Genomic DNA, 12914 nt, shown 5'->3' on the forward strand with positions numbered 1-12914 from the left:
GGTTTTATATGCCTTTTTTGACAATACAACGTAGAAGGTTGTGTCTAATGAAAGTCTATCGATAACACTATGGTGAAAATTAATCGATAGTATTATCGATATATTGGCAACATTTGTTAAAAGCGATCCTTAAGCCCTAGATAGGTAACTGTTCAAATAATTATCGATAAGCCAGCCCAACAACTGATCGATAATAAAAGATAAATAATTGTTTTGTTTTTTGTCTAGGTCTCTTTCAGCAACATGTTGGCTAGTTTTACACAAAAAGATAGTCTTATCGATAACTCGGCAGCTTAAGTCAATACACTTAAAAGTAGAAAACATCACAATGAGAAATATTATTAATATTTTAAGGTTATATTTATTAAACAATAACAATTTGAGGACGTGTATCGATAACAGCAGCATGGCAATATATCGATAAAATAAACAATATGATAGCTGCAAAAATGTTGGCTTCGTTTTCTTCTTAATCTGTATCTTGTGCATGTAACCCGATTTCACCGAGGCGATAACTTCGATAACTTCCCAGCTCTAGAGCAGAGGAACCACAAAATTCACAAATATTGATAATATTTTCAGTAAATATTTATTAATGAGTACAAATTAAAGTTAGGCAAAAAAAAAGAGCATAGTAGGTAGTGTATAATAGCGCTGCAAAACTATCGATAACACCAGCATGGCAATTAATCGATTAATCGATAACATAGCTGAAAAGCTGTTGGCTTTCAACACTTGACAGCATGTCTATATATGTACAGATTTCCGACTATCGATGGAATTATCGATAGTTTGGCCAGCATTGGTGCATATTGTTGAAAACAGGAACCAGGCCGAGAGAGAGAGCGATAGCGAGAGTCATTCAATAGTTGTGCTCGCTGCCAAAGAATGTGAAGGTCTCATTACAGCGTATCTCATAGCAGTCCGGAAACGATGTGAAGTGCCTCGATAAGCGCAAATCGAATATGAACTCACAGTACGGATAGCTGTGAAGATTGTTGTTAGTTGTTTTTTTTTTTTTATTGAACGAAAAGTTATACAGCTTATTGCTCGATATCGAGAGGTAATATGTGCTTAAATCTAGCTCGAACTTGACTGAAATTAATTTCGACATTTGCCAACCCCGCGAGCCTTGCGCTTCTGAAATACTTACCACGTGCAACCAGTATATTATTCGCATTGGCAATGAATTGGCGCTGCCAGCTATTTTAATTGTTATGCAATTGAAATGCCGTGGCACTCTTTGGCCCATTGAAAAAGCACAACTTTGGCATGTTTTGTTTTAAAATGCAATTCACACACAAGTTGAAAATAACATAAATTGTGAATTGTATGTGAGAGTGCGGTTGGGCTTTGGCTTCGGCTTCGACTTGGGCTTGGGCTTGGGCTCTTGGGGTTGGGTATGTGTATGTGTGTATAGATGTGTGATTGCTGATTGCTCGACTTACATTGGCGGAAACCAGAGGAAACAGCGATATGTGCAGAGTATGCCAAACGGGCGCTTGAATTCACCATCCGGCGTCTGTATCGAGCCCGAGTTATGCTTCTTCCAGCACTGCGAGGCCCAGCCTGTAACCGGAATATATATGTAATCCATAATTCACATCAATACAATTGAAACAATGGGCGATTTTTAATGCAAAATAGTTGTACATCGAGTTCAACATATTTTTTAGTCTTTGCGTTTCGGGCTGACATGGCGTATGCGTAATATGCGCATAATATATCAAATACGATTTTGGTCTGCTCATTAACACGCGCACGGACATGCACACGCATTATCTATGCTAAATTGAATTCAGCATCAAAATAAACGCACACACAGACACACGGACACACGAGCAACACGAACACGCATTACGCATAACGCATTACGCATTACGCATACGCAACGTGGACCCCAACAAATAATTAATGCTATTTTAAACGGGCCAGCAATTAGCGCGACACAAAAACCAAATAAAAAATGTACAAAAAAACAAGTGAAAAAAACTTAAAAAAAATTGTTAAAAAAATATTTAGCAGCACTCCGATAACGATAACGAACCGATATACGATATACGATATACGATATACGTACTGCCATAATTGTAATCACACAAACAGCATAAAATTAAGAGCAACACGAATGTGATGGTCGTTGTGCCTTTGCGCGTGTGTATCGCTGTGATTGTTGTTGTTGCTGCTGTTATCGATTTGGCCATTGCATAACAATCATTGACAACACAACCGTCCCCGTCCAGCATGCTCCAGTTTTTGGTGTCTGCTCTCAGTGCGAGTGCCAGCGCCAGTGCCAGTGCCTGTGCCTGTGCATGTTCGGGCGACACCATCTCGATGTTCGCCGTTTGTCTCGACGCGTTTTTTAACTGCCATCAGCTTTATGCGCGCCACATCTAACGAAGCCCATAATAACACCCACACACATACACACGCACACGCACACACACAGTGAAACACACAGCCCAAGACAGCAAAGAAATGCCACAAGTTTGTTTTTCCTTTTTTGTTGTTGCCCCTAAATTGATGACAATTGATAAATTATCGCACTCGCGCTGAGTGCCCGGCCTATGTGTACGCGTATGTGTGTGTGTGTGTGTATCTATGTGTGTGTGCAGCCCAGCTCAAATCTGAACCTCAGCTCGAGTGCACATGAATCCATTGGCTGCATCAATATTTTTCTTTGCACACACTTTCAGCTTATAGCTTTTGGTCTTGCTGTAGCTGTGTTTGCCTCTATATTGTTGTGATTAGCCAGCTTTATCTGTGTTTGTAGCTCATCTCACATGTATCTCAACGTTCAGCCCAGACCAGCCGCTCGTATCCATTCACATTTGTTGGTCTCTTCTCTTCTCTGCATTTCTCACTTTTTTTAGCTCTGGATATTTATTTATCTTCAGCTCCATCTCCTGTCCAGGTTTATATCTGTATTTCCAGCTAAGCATCGCAGCTGTATCTGCGACTCAGTCTGTATCTTAAACGTTTATGGTATCTAAATATCGCATTTGTATCTGTATCTTCAACTCCAACTGCAGCTGCACTCTATCTCTCTCTCTCCACCCTCTCTCTCTCTCTCGCTCTCTCTCTCTCTCTCTCTCTCTCTCTCTCTCTGCATCTCACATCCATTTGTTTATCTTTAGTTCCATCTATAGCCCAGGTTTATATCTGTATTTCCAGCTAAGCATCGCATTTGTATCTCTATCTCTATTTCCACTCGTATCTGTATCTTTGTCGACACTGGCTACGCAGCTAACATCTGATGGAATTGTTGACACCTTTTGTGTTGCTGCGTCAATCAGTCAGTCATCTGTCTGTCAATCTGTTTGTCAGTCGGACGGTGTGTCTCTCAGCTTGTCTCTCCTACTGTCAACTGGAGCGGCGAATAGCTGCCTCTGCTGCTTCTCATAATTTGTAGCCACTTTTGTTGTGCTATTTATAAAAAGCATTTTGCGCTTCGCCAATCTCAATGTGAATTTCGGTATAAATTCCCAACACAACCCCCACCCGCACACACACACATGAACAGCTTTTGCTCTTGCTTTAAAGAATTTACAGCGTTTGGCTTAAAATTCGACTTATTCACTTGCATTTACTGGAATTGATGTTAAGTCCTTGATTGAAACCTTAACAGAATGTTCTCTGGCCGGGAGTGCACGACTTAGAGATACGCTGAGCAATACGATGAGCCTTTACCGACTCTTCCCTCACTTCTATTATATAACTTGCGTGCTTAAATAAATAATAAATAAATCATTTGTTTACAGAAAATGAACCATAACTTTGATTTATGCTGAAGAAACCTTGACTTAACCTCCATGTTTTATGGATATTATGAAAATGGAGGCAGATATAAATTCACTTGTATTCAACACACAAATTTCAATGGAGAATTACAAATTTAAAGCCAGACTTCGATGTGGGACAAAGACGAAACACTTGAGGCGTGAATTTTCAATATAATTTGCACACACTTTTCAGCATATACGAGTGCAGTCAGTCAGGTTTATTCGCAATTTGAAATTCACGTGAAATCGTAGTAGCAAATAAAAATTGCATATTTACTTAAATTTTTTCTTCTTTTTTTCTGTTAGGGGTTGCATTCGGTGCGTAATGCACAATTAATTTGTTTATAATCTAATTTCATGCAAAAATTGCTGTAATTTGCCAATCAGCATTGAAACTGAAGTCCGGGCAATGCGCGCGCGCTTCCAACAATAAACAACAGCATCTAAAATTCTAACAAGCCAATCAACGCACAACGACCACGACCCAAATCCGAGATACAGATACAAATAGAGATGGGGCCACAGATACGGATACAGAGAAATTTGTAGATACAGATACAGATACAGATACAGATACAGATACAGATACAGATACAGATACAGATACAGATACAGATACAGATACAGATACAGATACAGATACAGATACAGATACAGATACAGATACAGATACAGATACAGATACAGATACAGATACAGATACAGATACAGATACAGATACAGATACAGATACAGATACAGATACAGATACAGATACAGATACAGATACAGATACAGATACAGATACAGATACAGATACAGATACAGATACAGATACAGATACAGATACAGATACAGATACAGATACAGATACAGATACAGATACAGATACAGATACAGATACAGATACAGATACAGATACAGATACAGATACAGATACAGATACAGATACAGATACAGATACAGATACAGATACAGATACAGATACAGATACAGATACAGATACAGATACAGATACAGATACAGATACAGATACAGATACAGATACAGATACAGATACAGATACAGATACAGATACAGATACAGATACAGATACAGATACAGATACAGATACAGATACAGATACAGATACAGATACAGATACAGATACAGATACAGATACAGATACAGATACAGATACAGATACAGATACAGATACAGATACAGATACAGATACAGATACAGATACAGATACAGATACAGATACAGATACAGATACAGATACAGATACATTTGGAAAATGCGTCGCATTTGCTGTTGATCTTCGCTAGAGTGAAGAGTGTTTGTGAGCGTGTGTGCGTGTGTGTGCTGTGGCGAGGGGCGGGGCAGGTGGCCTTCAGCGATCAATGTCATTTCGTTTGATTCCATTAAAGTGCGACCCCAAAAAGTAAGCCTGAAAACTGCGAACTACGCAACGCGCAGCGTAAATGGAAATGACAGCTGCCCAAAGGGGGAATGGGTGGTGGGAGGTGGGTGGTGAAGGGGTGGCTGGGTGGCTGTGTTAGCGTTGTGCAGCGGTTAGCTGTGAAATCAATCGCAACCCTTTTTTGCCACATCACGTGGCCAGGTGGAGCCACGGCTCGCCGCAGGTGCGTAAGTTAACAGCTCCATTGACTACAGCCACATAATTTATCTTATTTTTAGCCTGGCCGCACACTTGAGGGCCACGTTTAAGGCAGGCCACACAAGCCAACCGCTCGCCCCCTCCCCCACCCCCTTCCCCTACCCTAGCCCTTTGCCACGTAATACACAAATTTCAGCATAACTTTGACTGGCTTATAAATGTCGAACGATTTATTTGCGGCTGTTTGCACAGGTGCGCGGGCCCAGCCAGCCAGCGGGGTCAGCAGATACTACCTACCCACACACATACACACATATACATATATCTTAATATATGTATACATCTACACTATATAAAGTATGGGTATATGGTAGCTATATCCCAACGCTGACGCGTTTAACAAACTGTTTCAAATTTGTTTAGTACAAAAAAGCACTGAAAAAAAACAGGCGGCAGTGCCCGACCAGCAGATACCCTAAGCCAAAACCGAGCTACTGTTGTCCTCTATATATACCATCACACACACATAAATCTACACACACACACATGCACGCTGCATCTTCTTGCCTTTGCCATAGTCTATGGAATATGCCTCCTCAAATAACTTCGGTACTTATTGTCCGATCGTGATGAAACTTTCAGGACTTGAATAGCGCAAACAAAAGAGCACGCATACCAAAGCGCTAGACTTGACCTTCGAAGTGCCCAGTTCCTAGAATCTTTGAACTAAGTCTCAAAATCGATATTTATCGATAGTTTGTTTTGCATAGGCTATTTAAGTGTCTTCCTCTTAATTCTGGGACAAAAGATCGTCCCGAGCCGGAAGCGCGTCTTCCTTTACGGAACCCTTATACCCGCTTTGCCCACATTCGAAGGGTATACAAAATGCGATGCGATTGGGAACGAAGTCTGCGCTGCTTTTTGGCCAGCGTTCAGTTGGGCGTTGACTCTAGGTAAATGAGGCGTGGCAGTTGGCATTGATAGCCTCTGTGGCCTTTTTGCCACGTCTTTTCGCATCAGATGAAGTGCAAAATCGACTTGCGAGCTAGAGCTGAGAGAGTGCAACTTTAATGGGCCACTCAGCTGCAAAATGAATGAGTATGTTAGTGAGTGTGTGTGTGGGTGTGTGTGAGTGTGTGTGGGTGTGTGTGAGTGTGTGCGGGTGTGTGTGAGTGAATGAAAGGTGCACACGTGGCGTATACGCAATCCGCAAAGCCCGATGCAATGCCGGGCACGTCGCAGGAGTTACCAAGGGTTGTTGCTATTGTTGTTCGTGTGGTATTCAAAGCATTCACAAGTGCCAGCAGCTCGAACTGGATAAACAAGCGAATCAGCTGCGAATCAAGTCAACAAGTCATTTTCCACTCAAAAGCCAGTTAAATTCAAGGAATGCACTCGAAAAAAGGCAACTCATGTCGGCAATTCCAAGCAATGCATTTATTCACTTTAAGAGTGAATGAATATTCAACAGTTATATTCATTAAAGCAACTACACTCATTCGACTCATGAATAAATGATTCGCAAATGATACGTCTGTGCGTATTTGGGCGAGTGTAGAACTCACGAGCTTATCGGCACCAGAAGCTCGCATTTATTTCGATAAATATTCGATAACTCGCTCTATTTATATGAAATCGATAAGAATCGATAACAGAATTCCGTTTTTTTCTTCAGCACATCTTCGGATACAGGATACACGAAATTAAGTATAAAGATTCTCGCATTCATTCGTCCAATACAAAAAGGAACTCATTTTTGATGCTATTGCCTTGAGCTTGAGTACTTACACATATTTGTATGCCACATTTACATGCGTAAAGTTTCATAGATATCGGTTAGTAAACACCCGAGCTCATCCGAGTATTCGGAACTTGGTTAAGAACTTCCTTTGAATTGTATTCGGAATCCAGGACGAATAGTCACACTCGTATTTGGCATTGAAAGACAGCTCACAAATGATTTGTGATTGATAGTAGAACTTTTTTTTCACTCTATATGCGCGATCTCATATAAAATTACATTTAATTTAAATTAAGCATAAAATTAACTTAACAGAGAGAGAAAAAAAAAACAAAAAAAAAAGCATTACGAACTAGATATATAAATAGAAATTGAGTACAATAGCTAACAATATATTTAACTCACCGACCAACCGAGACGGGGCCCAATATACCCCGCGGGCTGGCCAATAGCTAGGGTATTCTACGCTAGCATCTAGCTGAAATAGTTTAAGAGCGTGCACTTGACGTTGGTGCAATCGGGCAGTGAAGTGAACAGGACGCAGGATAACTTGTAGTCGTAGATGAATTCGCAAGTGGGATAGCTGCAACAACAGAGAGGGAGAGAGTTAGGGAGCAAGAGAGGGTAGGGGGGGAGAGAGAATTATAAGAAAGAAATTGCCAGAATTATTGAATTTCGTACTGTGATGGGAATTGCAATACGGCTTAAGCTAAACCTTATTATGCCATTCGAGATGGGCTCGGCTCGTGTTTGATTTTCGTGACACGATATCGAAACGATTAAACGATAAACGATAAAACAAATTCGATCTATATCCTGTACAGAGATCGTGACACGATGCCATGCAAGCTCAAATCTAGCGCTTCAGATAGAGATGGACGTGTATGGCAAACTTGTTTATCGATAGCTAGATAGTTATCGATAACGATATATGTTAGCCAAGCAACAAAATCAAAACAGAGCTTCATCTGATATTAAACATAAATCTTGAGTCGACATCGATAAATATCGAAAAGAAGTTGACTATCGTGTCGTGCGTTCATCTCTGGCTTTGGATTAACTAGGGAGTAGAAGTGCAGGGTCTGGGGGAGGGTGCTGGGCTTACCTTATTGTAAAGAACCAAGTGCACTTGAAGTTGCACAGAATGCCATACGGTTTCTTCAGCTGCTCCTTCTTGTTGACGATGGTGTTCTGTAGATTGTAGCCATCGTAGCGCCGCCAGCAGTGATTGATGTTGCCTGCAAATGGGAAAGTGGAATGTGATATTGCAGGTTCGTTATGTGGGGGTAGATGTGAGGAGGAGTAGTTGCTGTCGTAATTGTCAGCTGTCCGACTGGAGACTTACGTCGTATGTGATGGCTGCCGCCATGATGATGAAAATCGCGTCCCTCCAGCTGGCTGCCATGGCCATTGGTTGCCTCGGCGCCCAGCAGGATGCTGCTGCTGCCAGCTCTGGAGCCGCCAAAGAGCAGCAGATACCAGAGCAACAGCGAGCTGGCGATAAAGATGTAAGTCACTAATTTGGCCATTTCCGGCGGAACTGTGCGCTAGACTTGAACTGGCTTGCGGCAGGGCGGGACTTCGCCTGCTAAATGCACTGCTAAGCGAGTGTCTGTGTCTGTGTGTGTGTGTGTGTGTATCTCCCTCTCTCTGTGTGTGTGCGGGTGTGTGTTTATGGCTGTCGCTTTCGTTGCCGCTGCGAATGTCGCCCCTGCACTGAATACATTGTCTGAAAAAGTGAATTTGTTTTGCTCGAAGCTCCTCCGTTCGTTGTTCGTTGTTCGCAGCTCGCCTTATTTCTATTTTTTATTTTCAATTTTGTCATACAGTCTACCTTCGCTCTGCGTATCTGCACACGGCATTTGTACTGTTTACTCTTTTTGTTTTGTTTTTAGTTTTTCGGACATCATTCATGAACCTATTCAATTGCTGAATGAGTGAGTATTTCGGCTGCGCTTCGCGCTGTCACTCACTTCGCTAATTTAGGTAATCAACAGCGAATTAGCTTAACGGCTGCCTCTCGCCATCTCGCTCTCGCTCTCGCACTTGCACTCGCACTGCCTCTCTCTCTCTCTCTCTCTCTCGCTGGCACTCTCGCCACGTCAAGGGGCTACGTACCCCCATCGCAGTCAACGCACCCAGAAATTTGTGTATCTAAATTTAGCATTGATTGCGTTAAGGGCAGGCGGCGATACCATTTAAACACTATCTATCGATAGCTGGTTGACTCGATTGTTATCGATAGTTTAGCAAATATTTATCGATTGACATCGGATACTTGTAATTTATGACTCAACAAAATAGTTTTACGCGTTTTCTCAGCAATAATTTATCGATAATCGGTTGCCTTATCGATAACAAGTTAAATCATTCGATAACTACATTGAATAATGATAAATTCGATAGCTGAATTCAATTTGCAATCACACATTATACGATGTTTTAGCACTATGCGTGTTATCGATAACAATTAATCGCTATATATGTACGGAACTAAGTATTCATATTTATTGATATTGTGCTTGACAGCTCGACATTTACTTTGTGAGATAACTGTATATGAGTGGTACTTACTTGTTATCTACATGAACAGTACACATGTTATCGATAACAATTCATTATTATCGCATGTGAAAACTTATTCATTTCGATTAGGCATACTAGTTTTATCGATAGTATTTTATCGATAGCATTAAGTGAGCGATATCAAGACGTTTCAATGATAGGAACCCGTTTTACGAAGCATATTTAAATATCAGAAAAGTGATCGATAACCGCTTATAAAAATTAATACAGAATATTCAATAATTTCGATGTGATCGATAACTGTCGATTAATTTATTTTATGAGAAGTCATTTTACAAAACATTTTAATTGAGTTCAACTGACAATACGCATGTTATCGATAACATTCTTCATGCACATTTTATCGAAATGCCTTTTTAACTGAATTGAAAAACCTTTTGTTACGCGAAAATGTTGTAAAGTTCTCGTAAACAGACTTAAGCCATGTAGAATGTCAGCTTAAAGATTCCTCGGCATGCTACACATTCATGGCCACAGCATCAGTCACATTCACATTCACATTTACAGTAACATTCACATTGACATTCCGAGCTAGTCAAAGTGTAATAAATTAAAAATTTATTTAACTGCAGTTGACAATTTATTTGCATTTAATTTACCACAAGAGAAGAAGCAGAACACGAGCCAAGTACAAGACAAAATAAAAGAAAACTTGCCAAAATCATGAAGTGCCAAGAAACAAGGGCCCCAAAGGCTGGTCGCGCCACTCAAGGGATTCTAACGGCGGCGGAGCCTGGGCTTGGCTTGGGGGAGGAGCTGGCATTGTAAAGTGCGGTATGTGGCATATGCAACGCAATGAAACGAAATGAATGTCGCTGAATGAGTGTATGAATGCATGAATGAATGAATGCATAACTAACACGAAGCCAAGACCCAGCCAAAAACCCAGCCAACCCAGCCACCCAGTTGACGGTCTGCCCTGGGGGGAACCGAATATGAAACTCGTAATGGAACTGCAACTGCAACGCGAACTGGAATGAGAACTGGAACTGGCTGAACGAAGTGTTTGGCAACACTTAAACTTGATTAAAAATTTAATAGCCAGCAGGGCAAACATTTGCTTCAATTTCTTTGGCTCATCCGTCTTCAGCTTTTGGTAACTGCAGCAACAGCTCCAACCTCCACAGCCAAGCTCTGTCCGCCTCTTTGCTCGACATGTCTATTCAATTACACTACTTGCCACAACACTTGTCCGACTGTGCGTGTGTGTGTGTGTGTGTGTGTGTGTGTGTGTGGCTTATGCCAATGAATGCATTTCATTTATTTGCCATTAGAAACTCCAGTAACAAAAATATTTTCATATTTAATTAAACAAAAATGTTTCTGACAGTCAGACTGACTCGGGCCAAGTCGCAAAACAATCGATAAAAGTGATCGATTTTGTGTTTTAACACGATATTTATCGATATTCGATAGCGTTTGAAGCATATTTGTGTTGCATTTATATACAAATGCTATAATCTTCGAGTTATGCTTTAAGAACCATGTCACAAGATCGATATTTATCGATCTTTCGAATATTTCAAGATTGAAGCGTTCACAGAGACAGACAGACGTTCTGATCAAGAATATATATACTCGTTGGATTCGAAGCTGCTTGATATATTATTTACATCACAAGTTCTAGCTTGTTGTTAGTTGTATCGATATTTATCGATCTTTCGAATATTTCAAGATTGAAGCGTTCACAGAGACAGACAGACGTTCTGATCAAGAATATATATACTCTTTGGATTCGAAGCTGCTTGATATATTATTTACATCACAAATTCTAGCTTGTTGTTAGTTGTATCGATATTTATCGATCGATTTATTAAGGCTATATTGTGTTTTATTTAACAAAAACACTTTTTATATAATTACAGCTAACTTGTATGCCAAATATTATATTATAAAGTTGTGTTGAACGCGTTTTGACTAAGCTTTGGAAAAGTTTTCAAGCTTCGAAACTATTTGCCGCTTAAGCTTAGCGCATGATGAGTGCGTAGAACTTAAAGCTCGTCAAATAAGTGAGCATTTCATAGAAAGTTGAGCGAAAGGCCTAGAAGCCCGATTCAAAGCTCGATCGGTGGGCAGCTTTTTCAAGATTATTGAATGCCGACACAAATACCCAGTAGTACTTAGCACTTATTGGCTTTAATTGTGCAAACTTTAATTCTCTGAAAAATTAAAACCACAAAAAAAAAACAAATAAATAGAAATAGAAATAATAATAAAAGAAGAAAACAATGACCAGCAGCGAAGCAACAGCTCCAGTTGTAAATGATGAGGCACTCGCCAGCCCACAGGGCAAACCCACAGCCAAGCCCAGAGACAGCGAGCGCGATGATAAACTCGCTGACCCGAGCCAGAGGAGAAGAGACGATGCCGACAGCGTCTTCAATTAAATAGTAATACATAATAATCAACAAAAAAAAAACAACAACGCACAGCAGAAACAAAATAGAAAACAAGATGACTACAGTCGGAGCAATGTTCGACTAGCAGATACCCTGTAGTTGCATATTCTTGAACTTGAATGCTTTTAGGTCGATTTGAAGGAAATTTTAAGTACCCAAATATGGCGCCCAACTCTGTGTATAAATTAGATCTAAGGACTGTACCTTTAAGAATTGATGATTATATATATTTTACTGAAAAAAGTAGAGAGGTATACAAGAAGTAAAGTATAATGTATTATGCAAAAGAAACTACATAACAAATTTGATGTATCTAGCTGCCATACTCTTCGAGCTATGCCTTAAAAACCAGGTCGAGCAATCGATATTTATCGATATTTTTATTATTTCAAGATAGACGCGTTCACAGTGATAGGCAGGAAACGAAGCTTATGCCTCGTCTCTGCTTCGGCTTAAGCTTCCGTCTCGTATATTGAGAGGTATACAAAAATTGACTTATTCTTTATCCGTATCTTCTATACGAGAGCCTACATACCAAATTATGCCTTAAAAACCAGGTCAAGCAATCGATATTTATCGATATTTTGAATATTTCAAGATAGACAGGCAGACTTTTTGATCAAGAATTTGGATACTTTTTGTCCGCTTGGGCTAAGGCCTTCGTCTCGTAAGGTGTCGCACAATGCATGCTCCGTCACAAATACCCTTGGTTAGGGTGAAGCTTTTGCTTTCATCAACAAGCCAATTGATGAAAGCAACGACAACAAGAATCAACAACAGACCCAAACTAGGCAATAACAACAATGCGACAAATGCCGATGCCG

General features: G+C 40.4%; 2 protein-coding genes across 2 annotated transcripts; both read right to left on the bottom strand.

Annotated features, from left to right (window-relative positions):
* Window positions 1-585: 585 nt before the first annotated feature.
* On the bottom strand, window positions 586-2349 carry LOC115768194. The gene is made up of 3 exons (XM_030712705.1): window positions 2081-2349; window positions 1449-1569; window positions 586-986 (listed from the first exon to the last, which is right to left on the bottom strand). Exons 1-3 carry the CDS (start codon window positions 2328-2330, stop codon window positions 863-865), a joined length of 495 nt encoding a protein of 164 aa, XP_030568565.1. The 5' UTR covers window positions 2331-2349; the 3' UTR covers window positions 586-862.
* A 5119-nt stretch (window positions 2350-7468) lies between these two features.
* LOC115768200 lies at window positions 7469-8833 on the bottom strand. The gene is made up of 3 exons (XM_030712713.1): window positions 8451-8833; window positions 8211-8343; window positions 7469-7688 (listed from the first exon to the last, which is right to left on the bottom strand). Exons 1-3 carry the CDS (start codon window positions 8632-8634, stop codon window positions 7580-7582), a joined length of 426 nt encoding a protein of 141 aa, XP_030568573.1. The 5' UTR covers window positions 8635-8833; the 3' UTR covers window positions 7469-7579.
* Window positions 8834-12914: the final 4081 nt, after the last annotated feature.

This window comes from Drosophila novamexicana, unplaced genomic scaffold, assembly GCF_003285875.2.
Source record: "Drosophila novamexicana strain 15010-1031.04,08,12 unplaced genomic scaffold, DnovRS2.1 tig00001692-arrow-arrow-pilon, whole genome shotgun sequence".
NCBI lineage: Eukaryota > Metazoa > Arthropoda > Insecta > Diptera > Drosophilidae > Drosophila > Drosophila novamexicana.